The 20229-nt window shown below is 43.4% G+C and overlaps 1 protein-coding gene across 2 annotated transcripts in view; it reads left to right on the top strand.

Moving 5' to 3' along the window:
• Positions 1–20229, top strand: part of Slc9a9 (solute carrier family 9 member A9) — a 540735-nt gene that overhangs the window by 414957 nt on the left and 105549 nt on the right. For both annotated transcript variants that reach the window (XM_060385517.1, XM_060385518.1), the window contains exon 13: positions 17120–17171. In XM_060385517.1, coding sequence (XP_060241500.1) covers positions 17120–17171 — 52 coding nt within the window. The remainder of the gene's footprint in view (positions 1–17119; positions 17172–20229) is intronic.

Below are 20229 nucleotides of genomic sequence, written 5' to 3'. Positions count from 1 at the left end.
TTGATCATAAGGTATATTGCAAATTCAGAGGAATTTAAAAAGATTTTAATGGCATATTTCATTGTGTTGATTGATGGCTTTATGAAGGCACTTTCACTCAAACGTATCATACAATTGATTATATTCATTCTCCATGTCCTCCTCTCTGCCCCCTTCTCCCAGTCTAGTGCCCACCCCTACACATTTTTGCTTCAATTTTCGTGTAATTTGTAAGTGTGGTATGTGCGCACGTGCACCTATGGAAAACCAAGCACTCATAAACGAGAGAAAATGGGCAATGTTTGTCTTTCTAAACCTGTCTTATTTTGCTTCCTATAATCTCCAGTTGCATCTGTTTTTCTAGAAACAACAAAATTCCATTCTTCTTTACGGTGAAACAAGGCTTCATTGTGTATTCTTATCACATTGTCTGTATATGCTGGCAGGCACCCGGGCTGATTCCTAGAGCTTAGCTATTGGGAATAGTGCTAAACAAACAAACAAGCAAAGCAAGAGCAAAAACAGTGTGAATGCATTAAGTATCTGTTCTTATATATTTACTTGGAGGCTGTTTACCAAAAAGTGGTTTAGCTAGGTCATGTGAGGCTTATACTTTTCATGTTTTGAGGAACCTCCGTTATGTTTTCCAAAATGGCTGGACTACATCACATTCCCACTGCACTTCCACATCCTCGCCAGCATTTCTTTTTCAGGTTTTTTTTTTTATTAAAAATTTAATCTATTTATTTTATTAATTATTAGTAGTGTGTGTGTGTGTGTGTGTGTGTGTGTGTGTGTGTGTGTGTGTGTAACGTGTGAGGGAATATAGGCATGACCTTGCCAACATATTTATGTAGGGGGCAAAGGACAACTTTCCGGAGTCCGTTCCCTCCTTCCACCATAGGTGGCTAATCTCGGTTGCCAGCTCCACATACCTGGGAAGAGGAAACTTCTGTTGAGGAATTGCTTGGTCAGATTGGCCTCATGGGCATGTCTGGGAGGCATTTTCTAGACTGATAATTGATGAGGGAGGGCCCAGCCCACTGTGAACTAAGTGTCCTTCCTGGGCAGGTGAGCCTGGGCTATAGAAGAAAGGTGGTTGAACGAGAGCCTGGAAGAAGCGTTCTTCTGTGACCTGAGCTCCAGGTTCCACCTCAGCTCCTGCCTTGGTGTCCCTCAATGATAGATTGTAACCTGCAAGCAAAATAAACCCTTTCCACCCCAATTTGATTTGGGTCAGTGTTTTATTGCAGCAAGAGAGAGCAAGCTAGGACACTCACAAAGCCATTTCACTGGCCTTGTTTTTGTTTGTTGTCTGTTTAAATCATTGCCATTCTTACTGGAATGAGATGGAATTTCAAATGTAGTTTAATTTGTGTTTTTATGGTGCCCAAGGATTTGAACTTTTTTTACTTGTTTATTGACCTTATGTACTTTATCTTTGGAGAACTACTTACTTATTAGTCTTTTTATTGACTTAAGTTGTTTGGTCTTTTTGGTATTTAGTTTTTGTGTTCTTTACATATTCTAAATGTTAATCCTCTCTTGGTCATGTAGCTAGCAAAGATGTATTTCCATTCTGTGGAAGGTCTTTTCACTCACTCATTTCCTTTGCTGTACAGGAGACTTTTAATTTCATGTAACCCCACTTGCCCAACTTTACTATTATTTCTTGGGCTATTGGAGTATTTGTAGTATTTGTATTTTTCTTCAGCTGTTTGGAGTATTTGCCTACACCTATGTAAATGTTTTCTCCAGGAGTTTCAGAGTTTCCAGTCTTACAGTAAGACCTTTGACTCATTTTCATGTTTTCATTCTCAGTACAAAGCGAAAGTGTAGCCGTGTGGGTTTGATTCTGTGTCCCCTGTTCTGTTTCACTGATTGGTGTGTCTGCTTTTGAGGCAGTGCCATGCTGTTTCTGTTACTGTGGCTCTGCAATACAACATGAACCCCAGCATTGTGATGACTCCAACACTGCTCCTTTTGTTCAGGACAGCTTTGGCTACGCAGTTCCCTTTGTGCTTCCCTATGCATTTTGGGATTTTTTCCCCCTAGTTCTGTGAAGAATGGCTCTGTAATTTCGATAGGAATTGTTTTGAATCTGTAGATTACTTTTGTTGATACAGCCATTTTCCTCGTATTGATTCTGCCAATCCATGAGCATGGAAGGTCTTTCTATTGCCTAGTGGTTTAAAAAAAACATTTATTATTTGTGTGTGCAGAGGTCAGAGGATGGTTCTGTAAACTTGGTTATTTTCCTTCATCTCTATGTGAGTTCCAGTCCAGAGAACAGAGCTGGGGTGGTCAGGCCCAAGCAGAACATGCTTTGCACACTGGGATGCCTCTTTAGCCCTCTGATGTCCTTTTCAGTTTTTTTATTGGTGTTTTGAAAGTTTTGTGGTGGAAGTCTTTTCCTTGCCTAGCTTCATTCCTAAGTTTTCTGTTTATTTTAAGCAGGGTTGTTTTTCTGATTTTTTTTCTTGGAATGTTTGTTTTGTTAGACAGATAAGCTACTGATTTTGTGCATCGATTTTGTGTCCTGTTACTTTATTGAAAAGAGGACCCATTTCTAAGAGGTTTTTGGTCTGGTCTTTAGTGTCTTCTATATATAGAATCATATCAACTAAAATTGAGATGGCTTGAGTTTTCCATTCTACTTTTATCCTTTTATTATTATTATTATTATTATTATTTGTCTTATCTCATTGCTAACTAAGACTTCAGCGCCTTTGATGAGTAAAAGTGGAGAAGATGAACAACTTCATCTTATGTCTGAATTTCGAAGAAAGGCTTTCTGCTTTGCCTCATTTGGTATATCAATGCTATTGTATTGATTTATGCACACCTTACTGTGATGAGGTATATTTTTCTTAGTTTCTTTTAAAAAGAAATTTAGATTATTTCTCATATGTGCATGAGTACTTTTCCTTCCTTGTGTGTGTGTGTGTGTGTGTGTGTGTGTGTGTGTGTGCGCGCGTGCGCGCTACATGGGTGCCTAGTGGCTATGCTGGTCAGAGGTGGGTGATAGATGCCCTGGAACTAGAGTTATGAATGGCTCTGAGCCACCATGTGGTACTGGGAACCCAATGCAGGTCTTCAGCAAGAGCAACAAGTACTCTTCACCACTGAGCAAACTTTCCAGGCCCCCTTCCTAGTTTCTCCGGGGCTTTTATCAGAAAGGGATGTTGGGCTTCACCAAAAGAAACAACTTTATTATGACTATTAAGATGACCATGTAATTTCTATCCTTATATTTATGTGGTATTTTATACTTATTTACCTGTATATGTTGAACCATTCTTAGATCCCTGACAGTAAGCCAGCTTAGCAATGGTGAATGAGCTTTGTATATATTTTTTTGATTTTCAAATTTTGCTTTGTATGTGGATGGTTTGCATACATATGTCTGTGTACCATATATGTGCCTCATAGACACAGGCCAGAAGACAGTACCAGATCCCCAGAGACTAGAGGTACAACAGTTGTAAGCAACCATGTGGGTGCTAAGTGTTGAATGCGGATCCTCCGAAAGATCAGTCAGGCTCCTAACAGCTGAGCCGCCTCTCCAGACCCCTTTGAAAAGTATTGTTAAAACCGGTTTTCAAATATTTAGAATTTTTGTGACCATGATCATTATAGAGATTGGCTTATAATTTTCATCTTTTTAATTGTGATCTAGTTTTGATATCAGGGTAATAATGGCTTCGTGGAAGGAGATTGATAGCATTCCTTCCCTTTCCAGTTTATGGAATAATCTGAGGTGCGGTGGAGTTAATGTTTATTTGAAGGACCAGTAGAACTCAGCAGGGAATCTATCTGGTTTTAGTTGGGAGACTTTTCACTACGATTTTGATTGCTTGCTGCCATCCTTTTACATTGCTCTGTCGTCTAGATTTAAGTTTGGTAGGTCATATGTGTCTGGAAGTGTATCCAGTTTTAGATTTTTCATTCTCCAGGAATATAGGTTTTCGGGGTACACTTGAGTGATCCTCCGGATTTCACCAGTACCTGTCGCAGTGTCTCTCCTTCCATTTCTGATTTTGACAATCTGACCCTCCCCTCTCTTTCTTTGGCTATTTTGGCTAAAAGCTGACAACTTCTTGTTTCTCTTGTCAAATAGCCAACCTTTCACCTCACTGGTCTTTGTATTTTATATTGTCCTTTTCAGTTCCAGTTCGTTAATATATACCTGACATTCATTATCTCTTTTGATCAATTTAATTGAGGTTTGGTGACCCAGACAGAAGAGGGCCTGACATAAGCACCAGATCTTTACCTGCCAAATCCCTTTTCATTGTCCTAACAGCGCTTCCTTTTGGCCAGACCAATTTAAGGTCAAAGGGTAAGAGCACTCAACTGATGCTGTCCACATTGGGTGCAAAGAAGATGGTAGAAGTCAGAAGAGTCTGAGAGTAGATTGTGAAAATAGTACTGAGGAGGTTATTTCACCTAGTGTCATAAGCAGAGTGAGACAGAAGGTCCCCCAGGAGGCACACAGAGGCTCCCTTCTCTAAGGGGTGCAGATGCCTGCTTCACACCTGCTTGACCCATGGGTGTCTCACTCACCAAATTCTGAGCCTCGTTTAATTACCAAATGAACTGGGAATTGTTTCCAGGTGCAGTGGCTCATGCCTGTCATCCCAGCACTCAGGGAGGCAGAGGTAGGCGGATCTCTGTGAGTTCGAGGCCAGTTTGGTTTACAAACAGAGTCCAGGACAGCCAAGGCTACACAGAGAAACCCTGTCTCGGGAGGAGGGGCAGGGGAGACAGAGGAATTACCTTAATCCATATGCATGCACTGAATAGATTGATAAAAATTTCAAAGTCTCTCTTTTGACTTTTCCCCTCTAACTATAGAGTACCGCATAAAATAAACAGAGCTACTATGGTGACAATCAAGCATTGCTGAGAAACTGTGGGGCTTAACTATTTTAAAAGTACACGTCACTGATTCCAAACTCACAATTTTCACATCTTAACCTTTAGGAAGAAAAGCTGTGTCATGCAATTAATGATGTACCAAATGTAATCAGCAGTATTTTTTTTTTCTTGGAAGTACGTAAAGTAATAGCATGTCTTGAAACTGATGCTGTATTAGGTTTAGTGGAAACCAGCGTAATTATTTTAAAGATGCACTAACAACTTTTCCATGTTTCTCAAATAACTAGCCAAACAACAGTAGTCTTGATCTGCTTGCCACCAGTGGAGATGCATAGGTAGAGGAAGGAAGAAATGATCTGGGCTCCCATGGATATTTACCTTCAGGATGTGCACAGTGGGTCAGTTAAAACACCGGTTCATATGCGAAGGCCGTTTACCCTGTCATCATGATCTTCTAGAGTGATCAGCCGAGGAAGCCCAAACGATGCATTAGCCATGAGCGTCCACTTAACTCTCATTATTTCATTTCCTGCCAAATTGACGCTGATTCTGTCCCCACGCTGTGCATTTTCTGTGGTCATGGTGATAAGGTAAGCGCCTGTTTTACAGCAAAAGTCTTCCTACTCTTTCATCTCTTCCTTTCCCATCTATTCAAACACAACTTCCTAGTAGCGTTTTCATCCGTTCTTGATTTACTTTCCTGGTTTTAAACCAATGATTCTAATATCAAAGTGCATTTTTCAATGTTACCCTAGCACCGAGCATGCATTCTTCAGTGTTTTGAGTGTTTAATTTCAGTTTGGCCAGTGAGTGTGCATACTGACACCATGCTTCTTAACAGCAGTTGGTTTAAACCAGAGGAAAATATTATTTTTCTGTCGATTTACTTTTTTTCCAGTGATTTACTTTAATCCCTCTCAGCAAGAGATGAAAATTATTCTTCTCTTTTGATGAGTCATGGCAGTAACAGCTTCCTAACTTGCCCATTATCTCTTCTTGTCGATTTCCTTTTTAAAATTAAGACATTTATTCACTCTTAGCAAAAGTAAGGTTATGTATTAAACCTACTTATGACAACTCTTCTGGGACTAAGGAAAAAGCTTTTTCATTTAAAGAATAAATAAATATGTAATGTGATGTGTGTATATATCTCATAAATCTAAGTGTTAATTATTCATAACACCGTACAGTCTTATAAAGTGTTAACTAACTCAAAGAAAAATAAGATTGCAGTTTTTACTTGCTGAGATTATGGATCATAATCTACTCCTAATTACGAGCTTAAATACTGGCGTTGGCAGCCATTATTCATCCCAACACCATTTTAATTTCAGTTTCAGTGATTTATTAGTGTTGGTGAAACAATCTTCCTTGGCTATTTTTTTTTGTTTTAGGTCCACATGGTTCCTAATGCTGTAGCATCTGCAAGATGCTGGTGATGGATGGCCAGGAACGACAGACATCTTGGCACAAAAATTACCATAGAGCCCAGATGCAAGTGCTTTGTAATAGTGAACTTGGACAATGACTAATAAACCCTTCCTTTTTTTGTTTAAAATTACTAAATAACTTCATATTTTCTTTCCCACATTTTTATACTTCATATAACGTATAAATATTACCTGGTTGAGACTTTTCGTGTTAGCTCGCACTCTCATGATTTTCTGTCTCTGGCTTTTTTTTTTTTTTTAAATCTCTGGCTGTCTTACTGCAGTGCTCTGTAGTCGAATCTCCCAATAGCTGTGGTAACCTTGAGATTTTGTTCTCATGTTCTTCTAACTCACTCACTTCTGCCTTCTGTGAACAAGCCCAAGAATTACCTCTGCCAAGCTCTTATCTTTTACGCCCGATTTTTCAAAGAGTCACAGAAAAACATACGTTGTGTTAAGGGAGGCTAGATATTAGCACTTAGGGAGGGTGGGGACTTGAAGATAGCCCTTTCTCAAAACCTGCCCCACCAATGGGGACAATGGTTTGGGATCGAGAGCCCCAAACAAAGCACTAGAATTTAACCTTCTGTTCGGGATGATTTTGTCTTTACGTGTGTGTTATATTAACACATCCATCAGGCTTGAAAGCATTGTTGCTTACCTCTGAGGATTCTTTCTAGGATATGACTGGACAAAAGTATCCCTTGACTGTCATTGGACCAACTTTTCTTAGATCATGCTTAGAGGACCTTTAATACTCTCTAAATATTTGTCTCGCCTACGTGACCCCCTTTGTCAAAGACCACTCTTGACTTCTGTAGGTGATTTTCATGAGGACACAATCCTTGCATTTCAAGAGCACATAGCCATTCTGCTTCCCTCCCAGGCTTCCGTGGCAGCTGGGAAACACAAAAGATGAGCAGCACAAGGATACCCTTGGCTCTCCCTCCAAGGCCATGCTTGGGGCTGGCTGTTTCCTATAGCTTAGGAGAAGCTTGGAGTGAGGGAAAGATGCTCTTCCAAATTGTCATCCATTTCTATTTGCTTGGCTGTGAGGTAGCCACGTGGTTTATAGGTATTAGGATTTCCACTTTTCTCCCAAATGCTCAACAGTCTAGGATTTATTTTCAACCACTTTCAGTTTCATACCAACACATAAAGTATGCTCCTATGACTACTTTATATTCAGTAATAAAATGTCTTTTTCCCATATAACGTGTTCAGCCTGACTTTGAGAAGACACCCCACCTAGAATTTAAACAAGCTAATCCACTTGAAAGGATGATTTTTTTTTCTGAGGATGTGCATTTGGCTTTGATAAATCCCTAATTGCTCAGGCAGGGCACCCACAGAGAAGCCTTAGGAAAGAAAGGCCAGCTGCCTTGCTAAGCTATTACATCTGTCTTCCCACCAAAGGGTGTCAGTGCACTTGTGGCTTAGGTCAAAATAAATTAGTCTGCATAATCATTCTTAATCCGGTTTCTAGCTGATCTTATCTGTAGTTTGAAATTAGCTTACCTCTTGGCAGAACTAAACACTCTGAACTTAGAGGAAGTTTTGCTAAACGCGAAGCACAGGAAGTGTTTGTGTCTGTGACGTGCACTTGTTTATTAAAGCTTACTTTTCAAAGACCATAAATATTTTTAGCATCTCATAAATCTTTCAGTGGTACACCCAAGTTGGCAGATGGGCTTAAGCCCTTGCCACATGGTTCAGATCTGCAGGCTGAACACACTTTCTTCTCTCAGTCATGATACCCCCTCAAACTTTATTGCCAATAAGCCTCCATTGGAATCAGATGTCACAGGGAAAATCTGCTTTAGGACCAGGCAGAAAGGGATGAGACACAACCGTTAGGTCAGAGATTTCAAGACAGAAAGCATGAGTACAAAGACAGTACCATCAGCAGCTGGCATACACTCAACTCTAGCTTCCAGGAACTTTCTTGGTGGTAGGCCTTTGCTGAGCTTCATGTAGGCCATACCCACAAAGCCCTCTGGGACAGTTGCTGTTCAAATCTCTACCATACTAAGAAAGAAACTGAACAACAACTTCCTGTCTGGAATCAACACAAGTAAGTGCTGAGACAAGGTAGTCAGAAGGAGTATGGCGACTATGAAGAATGCCTCTTGGTAACTGTCATGGAAGGTCTCCAGTAAATTCTATCAGCACAGTGTAACAGACCAGACCTTCTTAGTCTACTCAGCTTGAAAATGTTTTATGAAATCCATCTAAGCTCCACAGTCTTTGGGAAAGCAAAACAGGCTCATGTAGATAGCAAGGCAGAAATGCCACAATAATCCCTCTATCCAGCCATGTACAATTTGATACCAGGACGAGCCCCAAGGTTTGGGAAGTATGACCTGGAACACAGATAGGTCTGTGCCAAGAAGGCAACTCTGCTCTAAGCGGCACCCTCAGGCTTGAATGGTCTGGGGGTGAGGACCACAGTCACTGGGCATACTTCATGCCACACTGTAGAACGTCCCTTGCTTCCTCAACTTCATTTGCATATCTCCTGAATGCTGCACACTCAGCGCTGTGTCTACTCCTGTGCTCTAAGCCAAATCTTTGAGTAGAAGTGTCATGTCATCTAGCATGACTCAACAAGGGACTCACTATAGCAACAGTGTTTTTTGTGACCCATCACCTTTTGCTTCACAAGGGATGGAAACTGTGGCTTTTCTTGACTCCAAGCCCACACTGTCATCTGGAAACTGTAATGTGCTCCTGACTTGTGTAGTGTGTGTTAGTCCCGGCCAATACTTGTCATATGCGTTGCTTATCTTTCCAGGAATGACTTACCCATATCCAAGACACAATCTCCTAAGCCTCTTTTCTAGCAACCTTTCTATGGTCCTGAAGATAGAGTCCAAACTGGCTTCAAATACTGAACTTGCCACACCATAAAAAATCTCCAATCCACTGGCCTTGCCCTTAAAGAAGCCATTAGTTAACGTTATTCCTTGTTTTACCTCTTGGTCTGAACCTCTCTTTCAGACAAGCAAAGAGCAGAAAGCTGAAGGTGGAGGGTTTATTTCTCCTGAGTTGATAATGTGGAGAGTTGACACTGTTCCACTCACAGCAGAAGTGTTCTGACCTTATGACCCTGAGCGTCAGTTTCACCTTTACAATGTGATGCCGCTTTGGGGAGACTCTCACCTATGTCCCCTCTTTAATATGGTTAGGAGGGGAATAACCCATTCAGGTGGTCCAGACAGAAATCCAGAGACATCTGCACATGAGCCTGTCATGTGCCCCTCCAGTATCCCACCATGCTCAGCCACATCTCTGAAATGTTATCTCCTTTTCAGCGGTGTCTTACTGTATATCCTAATGAATTCTTGGTTAAACCGCTGAAGCTGCTCAGTAGATGGCCAGCATTTCCAGGAGTCCTGCTTACACAACACATACCTCCAGTGACCTTTCTCATACACTTTCCCAAGCACAGCACCCAAAAGTCTTTATAATGAAGGCTCCAGACCTTTGCACTGTCCTAAAAGCAACGCTCCCCGCAGTCTAGCTCTTAACCCCACTCCAGCCTTCCTAGCGTTGATGTGCCTGAAGTCTCCTCCTTCGACCTCTTCTCTGGCCTGGTCGTAAACCTCATTTTCACTTCTCAGTATGCAGCTCCTCTGGGAAGTGCACTTAGTTCTTCCACAGGCCGCCACTGTCAGGCTCCCTATTGGTGCATTTGTAGACCCTCTATGTGATGCTCTGTAATACCACACTGCACTGTAGCTCTTTGTCTCTGGAGCCTCTCTTCTCCAATAGACCTTGGGCCACCGTTGGCAAGAATCCTATTGTTGACCTTTGTATCTTAGCATCTATCCTTTATAGAAAAACCACCCTCGGTTTTAACCTAAATTGTATTTATCACTTGATTTAAAGTACATCGATTTCTCCCTAATAAGAAGTACATAACCAATATTCTGCCACTGTTTCTTGGGCAGCAGCCAGTGTTTTGTGTGCTTTATATATTTGCTTATTTCTTCCTTGTTGAACTACTTAGTTTTCATTGTCAACTTGACACAACCAAGAGCCGAACTGAAAGAAGGAGCCCCACTGAGGAGATGCCTAGGTCAAACCGGCCTGTGGTGGTGTGTTTTGGGAATTGTCCTAATGATTTGGGAAGGGTGAGCCCACTCTGCCCAGTGGAAGGAGGTCCTGGATTAAATAAGCAGAACAAAAAAAAAGTTCAGTAAGCATGGTTCCTTCATGGTTTCTGTTCCTGGTTCTTGTTCTCAGCTCCTGCTCTGACTTTCCTCAATGGTGGAGTGTAAGCCAAATAAAGCCTTCCCTCGCCAAGTTGTTTTTGCCATGGTGTTACCACAGTGGCAGAAAGCAATCTAGAGCACTTGTAGTAGTCTGTAAAATGGACCCCAGGCTTACTGCCATTTACAGTTGAGAAAATGGGATTTTAAGAGGCTACACAAGTGCTGAAGGCACTTGCCACCCGAGCCTGGTGGCAAGCCTGAGTTTGATTCTGAGAACCCATGTTAAGTTGGAGTTTGTGGAGTTGTTCTTTAACCTCAACATACATGTCGTGGCACATTCATCCCCTGACACATACGTACAGACATATACACCGTACTAGTAAATCAAACTTTGAAAGTTGCAAATGCAATAAATGACATGAGGCTTCGCCTCATGGTCCAAACTCTTCACTACATTATCATATTAAAATTAAGAAAGGGAAAGAATTATGGTGGCTTCTGCCACTAAACCTCAGTTTTCTTTCTTGTTTCCACAAATAAAATTAAAATATTTTAATGATTAAATTGGACTAATTTTGATCACACATAAATTCCAATAGTATTTAATCTTAGGATGTGGGCATCAGTGAGGTACGGAGCCAAACCACAGCCCCCATATAAGAGTCCCTAAGCATTAGCAGGTGTCTCTCACACTGCTCCACTGTGAAGCTGTATTTATGTGTTCAATACCCTGTCACTCTTCTCTTGCCGAAAATGGCCTTTTACACTGTGCCATCAAATGCAGCTCTTGGAGGAAATGGTTTCTCCTCCTTCACAATCCATCCCATCATCAGTGGGCTCAAAAGAATGAAAGGAGTTCCTCAGACCATTGGAATTCACATAATGAAACTAAGTCCTGGTACTATTTCACTGCCTTTCCAGAGGTGCTAAGTGATAAGAATCAGAAAGGAATGTGTTGGCTTTCATGGGGAAAAAAAATTGAACCTTTTGTTAGTTACTTCCCTTGCTTTCCTGCTAAGAAAAATCCAACTTTGAAGCACTCGTTTGGCTATGGCTGGGTACGGGAGCATCCAGAGATTTTAATATGTCTAATAAAACCCACCAAAAGAATGGAAGCGCAACAGAAAGAGAGGTGCATTATGGTCCACGAGAGATACATTTTGCTCTGAAAATGGAGCTGGATGCTCACTGCAAATGAGGAACCCAGAGCGCGATGTTCGAGGGCACAGCTGGGAATATATGCAAAGCTCACTTTCATTTCCATTTGAATACCACAGAGGCAGCACTCCACTCACTTAAAATTAAAAGGTACATCAAGAATGCAAAATGTCATATAAAATTTTAACCATGCTTTTTAGTTGCTTTTTAATCCTGTGCTGGCTTTTCATCTCCCTATTTTCAACAATGCCTAGGCCTTCTGTGATGTGCGCACAGCACATCTACTCCTGGCCTCCTTTTCCTAAGGCTGCCTGTGCCTCAGCTCTTCACCTGCCTCCTGCACCTTTTCTCTATCCTGTAGTCCTCTCTCTCTCTCTCTCTCTCTCTAGTGTTTCCATATCACCTTCCTTTCTTTTCTTCCTGATCTTCCTTCCCTTTGCTCTTTAAGAATCTTCCTCTTCTTCTACTCTATGAATAAATTATAAAAATAAACCCCAACTGAGAGATGTGGATAGAAATGATACCCTTTAGTCCAGCTGTGCGCTGGCCTGTGACTCAATGGGGCTGTTGATATAAATTCTACAATACATCAATGCAGGACCTAAGGGTTTGTTAGAGACACTGGTAAACAACCAGCATGGCAAGTCTGAACCCTAATGTTACTGATGGTAAATACTGATAATAATAAAAATTAATATCAACAGCAGCTGATAACATAGGGGTTCTCTGTGCAGCCCTGGCTGTCCTGGAACTCACTCTGTAGACCATGCTGGCCTTGAACTCGAGATTTGACTGCCTCTGGCTTCCCTAGTGCTGGGATTAAAGGCACCAGGCTGTAGCTGATAACATTTAAGAGCTTTCTATGTATTAGGTTCTAGGTTCTAAGCTAAACACTTTTTATAATCACTCCATGAGGATATAGTTTATGATCACTCCCTTTGTACTAATAAATCAGATAGAGACACTGTGCGTGATTCAGCCATACATGTCGAGAGGTAGACCCAGGATTCCCAGGAGTCTGGCTTTAGACCACTCCTCTTCCCCAGCCCCTACACCCTGCTTTGGTTGTTTTGTTCATTTTCCTTCTAGACAGGGTTACTCTGTGTAGCCTTGACTGTCCTAGACTCACTTTGTAGGCCAGGCTGGCCTCAAACTCACAGAGATCCACCTGCCTCCCTTGGGTGCTGGGGTTACAAGCTTGTGCCACTGTGCCCCATAACAGCTGGCTTTTCTTGATACTTCAACAGCTGAAGGCTGGCCCTGGAGTCACTGAGGGTTGGCAAGTGATATGGAGCACTGATTCATCCTGCAGGGTCACCTCAGTGTAGCCACACAGGCCAACAGAGGGTAAACCAGGGTCACCACAGACAAAGTAAGGTGATCTCCGTTGCACACAGGATCTACATCTTGGAGAAGTATGTCTAAAAGAGAGTGTTAAGACAGGAATTTAAGATCTATGAAGGCCTCCTGGCTGTTGGGGGGGGGTGTGAAAATGAGTCTTAAATTCAGCAGGAAACAGAAGAGCAAGCTCAAAAGGAAGGCAGAACATCACAGATGCCCAGTAGCAGCCAGTGCGGCCAAACAACAAGCTTGGCTACTGGAGAGAAGACGTCAGGTGATGAGAAAGGCATGGCTGAAGCAGGACACAGGCAGAGCTCAGAGCGGCATTTGGTACTGGCTTTGGAATGAAGTCCGGCTAAGAGACAGACGTGAGGCATGAGGTCAGATTGGCCGAAGGGAAACCTTGACATCACGGGAGAGGTATCTCCTGGAGCAGGCTGGAGTCCTTGACCTCACCTGGGGAACTGCTGTATGCACATGTGGCATCCCAAGCCGGCGTGACATCGTGTCTTGTTTCTACAGTCTCCCCCAAACTCATTGGGTAGAAGTGATCATTAACGCAAAAGAAAAGAAAGAGTGAGTGAATGCAAGGTTAACATGAAAATAGGTCTCTTTTCACTTCTGAAACTGGCTTCCTTGAATAGAACAGTGAGTGATACAGATGTGGCCAGAATGTTTGCATACCCCTGGGGATGTTGGGTGAGTGTGCCAAGCATGTCAATATCCACGATCACATACACCCATCAAGAAAAAGACAGGGGGGTTGGGGATTTAGCTCAGCGGTACAGTGCTCCTGGGTTCAGCCCTTAGCTCTGAAGAAAAAGAAAAAGACAGAACCCTCCCCTCACTTAGAGACAAGAGGTGAGGGTGTATGAGGGGAAGTATGAACAACTGGGTGTTTCTGTGAACCCTTGTACAATGTTTGCAATTCATTATTATATAATAAACCTAAAAAAAAAATTAAAAAAAGTGTTCAATTTAATTACCGGGCTATTAGTCCCGCTAAATAAAAAGTGGTGCTACAGTGGGGAACATGACACAGGGAAAATAAGCTAACACATTATTGTTGAGGCCTGGAAATCAAGGGAGTCTCATTGGCAGATTAAAAAAACTATAGTGATAGTAGTTGGGGAACATTTAAGGTGGCCATAAAGAGGTTCACGCACCCCTCAGAAACCATTATGAAGTGGCGCGCATCAGGTTTTACGGGACTAAGGTCGACGCTGAGCCCTCAGCTGAGAAGAGAACACCCTAGGATCCCATGTTTGAGGAGGCAGGGTAATATATTTTGGCAATATATTTTGGTCCTTTAAAAAAAAAATCAAGAATTGCCAAATTCACAAGCAAACGGCGGCGTTTCTTATGCTTGTCCCTTTATGGCACTTCACTACCGCATTTTTTTTCTAAATTTTACTTTCATTGACTTTCCTAACATAAATGAGCGTGGGGCCATTTCTGTTTGCTCCCCCAGGCTGTCCCAGGTGGCACGTGACTCCTTCCTTTCTCTCAGGCCACTTCAGATAGCCACCCTGCTGGAGGCTAAAACCCCACCAGTGGACCTGGCCAGAAACAGGAAACAGATCTCCTCCTGCCAGAAAGGGGCTGAGGTGGGGCGGGGCACGGAGTGTGTCTTGTTCCCAGGCAGGCCTTTGAGGTGCTTCGCGCACAGGAAGCCAAAGCCCTCAATCAGCTGTCATCCTTCCTCGGTTCCATCTGGCTGCCTGAATAATTGGGATTAGAAGTGTCTGCTTTGATTGCTGTTTGGAAGAAATGCTTAAATTTTCTGGTGGAAAAACCTCAGTGCTGCCTCTTTCGTAGCTGGCTTTCTTGAGAAATTTCATTTCTGTTGTCTCCAGCAAAGCACTAGAAAGAGGCTCAGAACTGGCAGAGCAGCTGCTGCCTGGGGAATCTAGTTCAAACTGCAGCCCGTCCAGGTGCCCGGTAGCCTTGGAACAGGTTGGACCTACGCTGTTGAAATGAAACTTCAAAGGAACTCCCCAAATGAGTGGAAGATTCGCCCCCACCAACCTAGAGTGAGGGCATCCTAGTCCCAGGAAAAAGGGACAGCATGGATGGACCTCCACACACACTCCTGTGGGCACACACGCACACTCCCATGGTCACTGCCTGCGCTGGACCTGGGTGGGTCTTAACCTACCCCTTCTACTCTCTTGCCCCTCTTCCACCCCCTTCCTTCTGTCCTTCCTTTCCCCTCCCTTTCTCCCTCTTACCTTTTCCACCCTTCCTCTTACCCCTCCCCCCTGCTCCCCCACCACCACCACCACGCGCGCGCGTGCCCTTTTCCCCTTCAATGAAATCATTACAATATATTTTCTGCTCTGCCGTGGAGAACCGAATATCATTCCGCTCGGAGCCCTGCCTACCAGCCTGAAAGCCAAGAATCGAGACAGTGAAGAGCTGCTCCCTTCAGCTGCTCAAGCAGAGGGCTACCTGTGCCCAGGGCAGCCTGACTTGCAGGAATCTGGTATTTCAAGCAACCTCATCTTCACTGTGGCCCTTGTCCTTTCACCAGCTTGTTGCTCTGAGGACTTCTGTCTAGCCAGATGCCTGAAGAGATATTTGAGAGCAGCTGAGGCTCATGCAAAGAATGAGGATCTGTCAAAAGCAGCCTTCACCAGGGCGGCAGGGGGGTGGGGAGGTGGGGAGGGTGGTTATCGCTGCTGGAGCCTGACCTAAGCCCTAAGCAAGCTGCACACCCACCAACTTCCTCCTAGGCTCCCAGCCCACCCCCAACCCAAGGGGCTCACTCTACGAGAGAGGAAATGCAAATTGTCAGGGCCCCTCGCTTGCTCTAGCTCTTCCTGGACCCTGGGAAGAACCCCTGCACTGTGTTCCCAGGGTCTGTGTTTCTGTAAGATTTGGGAGAGAATGTTTTTCTTAAACAGATTGAGCCACTGTTTCTTCAGCCTGCTACCACTCCCCGCTCTCACCCTCATTCTTCCTCTGTGGACAACTAGGGGATCCAAACCAGGAACAGCCGAGGAGAGGGTGTCTTTCATCTGCATTCTGCGTGTGCCGAGTCACCTCTGGTTGTCCCGAAGTAGGAAAAGCTTATAGAAACCGAGCATAAAGATTGCAATAAATGTGGACATATCCTTTGGTGCCTGACAGCAAAGGCCCGTAGGTACTGGAGGGGGGGGGGGGAACAAGGCATGAGACATACAGAGCCAGAAGCAATTCTGAGAAATGAAAACTCAGTTCTCGTCGACGCCCGTCAAAATGGAAATGCTGGGATGTATTCAGTGAGGAGGCATGCGTAGAGATGAGTACATTGCACACTGTTTATGGAAATTTCACAAGTCGGAATTTATCAGGAATCTTTTGTTTGGCGCGTTAGCATGACAGCGCTGCGCGGAGCAAGCCAGTCTCGGTGAGGAAGCATGCTTTAGTTCCTCCAGGCTAGCAAGAATTCCAGGCTTGCTGGGGGAGATGGCCTCTCTGTTCTTTCCGTCCCCACTAATAGAAAATCATTATCAGATAAAGAAAACGTCAGGGTATACTAGCACATTTTACAGCCCAAAAGGTGATTTTAGAGGTGTGCCAGGGCAGTTAATCAAAACATTGTGGTGGTGATGATGATGATGATGATATTGGCTGCATTTGCTAGCTTTATAGGATTTCTGTGATACCTCCTTTTCTAAAGAGTCTCTTTACGATATTCCGTTATTTGTGTTTTATATTATTTCCTTAAAGAAACCACCTCCCAAGACTGTATACACTTCAGGGCTCGCAACATAGACCCTCCCTGTGGACGTACAGCCCACATCGATTTTCCCTGCATTAAAGAATCCTACGCCAGCCTAGGGAGCCACGATTGTGGGAGAGTTTTCTCAGCAAATCCTGTGGGTTAACCCTGGTTTTGAAGCTACAGAGGTCTTTCTCGTGATGGCTCCTATGCCAAGTTCTCAGGGCCACACTCCTGTGATCTGTCTCCTGGAGCTTCTGTTTCTAAGGAGGCCGGACGGTTTTCTCACCAAACCTTCACTCACACTTGCGTTGTGTTTAGGTCACCTGATGATTTGATTGATGCTCAAGATCTTGTCAGCAGCAGGGCACGTACGATGATCTACTCTATATTTGTTTCTTTCACAGAGTTGGTGTGGACCTGGATGAAAATCTGAAGGAAGAGCCCTCCTCACAGCAGGCAAGTTGGACTGGTCCATCCATGATTTCTAGAGCCCATAGCCAGGGTAGCTGTTTCTAAAAGGGGTCGCCTCTGTTCCTAGGAATTCAGGGGGTTATGTTTAACATATAAATGCTCAGAACCAACTCACCACAGCCTCTTGTGATATCAGCAGTCCTGAAAACAGAGAATAGGATCTAGATCATGACTCTAAGAATGGGGCACCCTATGGTTCACATCCTGACCAGCTGCTAGCGGGTGATCTCAGGTCTCAGCTCACTCAAAGCTTGTTCAGCACACAACAGATGGGCCTGCTTCTCTTGAGTGGCTTCTCATTCATCAGATCTGGGTGTTCAGGAATAGTGAAACTGTCAAGAGACAGAGAAACCGTTCAGGTGATCCATTCCTGACCTAGCTGCACGGCCATTTTCTGCAAAGCCCCACCAAAAGCCTTTGAGAACATTGCTCAGAACAGTGTGCTCACAATCCCTTGAGTAGGAGGAAACTGTTTTCCAAACCTAGTTCTGGATCTGCCGTCAAGATAGGAGCTGCCATTGGTGATATCGCCTTAGTCTTTCCTGACGTGGTCATTCACCTTAGAAGAAAAGGACAAACGTGGGGGTAATGTTCCACATTCGCTGCAGTTAGAAGTCTGCAGAAACGACCAGAACAATGTGGTAAATGTGTGACATTGCTTAAGAAACTGTGTGTTTTGTGATCGTGTTTGGATTTGGGGACGGACAGTCCCTGCTTTGATTTCAAGGCTTTTTCCCCTCCTTTATCATCATTGTGAAACAGCTGGCTGGCATTCCTGGGCAGGTGGCCACTTCCCTGGCTCATACACAGAGAGACGGAAGGGCCCCTGCTCCACAGAGAAGGCCAAGGAGTGATGGCGGACATGACTCATGAGGGCTTTGTACTCGGTTGCATGTGTGTCCCAGGGCCGTAGGTGCTCATTTCAGACTGATTGCTCCTGGTAAACAACCTTCATGCAGGACAGAGCACAGCATGGCCGCCTGGAGTACTGGGATGAGGGCCAGCCTGGTGACCTTAGAGAGAGGATCCTGGGCTATAATGAGCAATGAGGAAGGTCTGGCTGTGGCTGAGCTTTCAAAGGCATTTTCATCTACCATAGGTCAAATAATCTATTCTCCGACCTTCAAGCAAACCTTTATCTAAATTCTATTGTTTTCATGTACCTTTTTCTTTAGAAGACAGAATAAGAAAATTCATCAAAGAAAAATTTTTCATCTTCCTCTAATGGCCTGAAATTTTATAATCACATATAATTATTGGTAAAAAATAAAATTTCCTACTAGCCTAACTCGTTTTTAAAGTTTATCCATATTTTAGCTTATTCATATAATGCTTTAAAATAAAGTTCAATGTTGTTAATTTAGCAAAGACTCTTACCTGGAGACATTACCATAATGAAAGGCATTTTTTAGTTGTTTCAGAAATAGGATTGTGCTACATACAAAGTGAACATTATGTGACATTTGGGTCTTGAAAAGCTTTCATATCTTGGAGTTTCAGCTTCCCTGTCTGTACGAAGTGAATGGTAATGATGTTTATCAGAGCAGGCTGTCATTAAAAAAATAAAATAAAAAAACTTAGAGCCAGGGAGAGGGCTCAGTGGGTAAAGAGCCTGCTGGGTAAGCATGAGGCCCTGAATCCAGGTCTCCAGCACCCATGCAAAACTGGACATGGAGGCACACACGCAGCTGTAATCACAGGCTGGGTAGCAATGGCAACAGGCTGATGCTGGGGTTCAATGGCCAGCCAGCCCAGCTGAAACAGTGAGCTCAAGAGTCAATGAGAGCTGGTGGCTCAAAACTAAGGTGAGAGAACAATAGAGAAAGACATCCAATATCAACCTCTGGCCTCCGCATGCATATATACAAGCAAGCAAACCCATAAACACAAATATCTAACACACACACATATACGCACTTATACACAGAGAGAGAGAGAGATGTCATTAAAATAGACCAGTCTCATAAAAGGTTTTAGAAACTCTGCATCACTACATATCATTAAATAATTGTGTGCTTTAAATTTCAGTGGAATAAGAATAATCAGAACAGAAAGCAAGCACACAGGGGTAAAGAGAATCCTAATAAGCAGGTTGCAGGGCCTCTATCCTTGTCCTTGCTGTGCTCCAACTATAAATGAATTTTCTGGCACCCGAGGGCACCTGGCAGAAAAAGAAATAATCAGTGACATATTAAATCCTTATCTTTAGGGGACAAAAGGCATATCCTCTGCACCAGTGGTGTGAAAACAGTGGCGCTTGCTGTTTTGAACCGACCTATCTAGCCAGAGCATCCTGTGGGGAGGCAAAGAAGGAACTCTGTCCATATTAAGCCATTCCCACTTTAATTACATGCATCCTGGGGAGCTGCTGTGGCTTACAAATAACTTTCAGGAGTTTGTTGTTTTGTTTTGTTTTGTTTTGTTTTGTTTTCTATGGGTACCCTTTCTCACCATATTCTTTAGCTAGCACAAAGACAGCAAATAGCAAAACCAGTTTCAGAAGGAGGCTGGAATAATTGTTCTCTTAGTGTCAAGTACAGGAAGCTGTGGACTCCCACCAGAAGTAACTGGCCAAAGGAGCCGTGTAGCTGGGCTACACGTGTGTTTGGTACTTTTCAAGCCTTCTCTCAAGATGCTCTCTGCTGTCCTTTTGCCTGGCAATGCCTTACTTGTCATCAGTATCTGTCGATGTGAAGCACAAGTCCAATGCTTAGCAAGACTATGTTTCTGCTTGCTTTGTGTTTATTAAACTAGGTTTACACCGACAGGATTAGCATAAGATAATCTCTGTACTGGCCAACCATAACAGCGGTTCTCAACCAAAAGCTTAAAAATGTTTAAAATACGTATAGCCATTACGCACTAGGCAATCTCAAAGTCAAAACCAAACATGTATAATTAAACGAGGCTCCTTATAAAGGAGTTTCCACCTTCTGAGCTTGTAAGGAATACCTTTGGGATATGAGCTAGCAGCACGATTGCCTTTGACTCTGCAGGGCATGACTGCATTCTTCACTGTACCAGGCTCGGAAACTTTGGAAAG

This window comes from Meriones unguiculatus, chromosome 6 (assembly GCF_030254825.1).
Source record: "Meriones unguiculatus strain TT.TT164.6M chromosome 6, Bangor_MerUng_6.1, whole genome shotgun sequence".
NCBI classification, from domain to species: domain Eukaryota; kingdom Metazoa; phylum Chordata; class Mammalia; order Rodentia; family Muridae; genus Meriones; species Meriones unguiculatus.
This window is presented reverse-complemented; position numbering and strand designations above follow the sequence as displayed.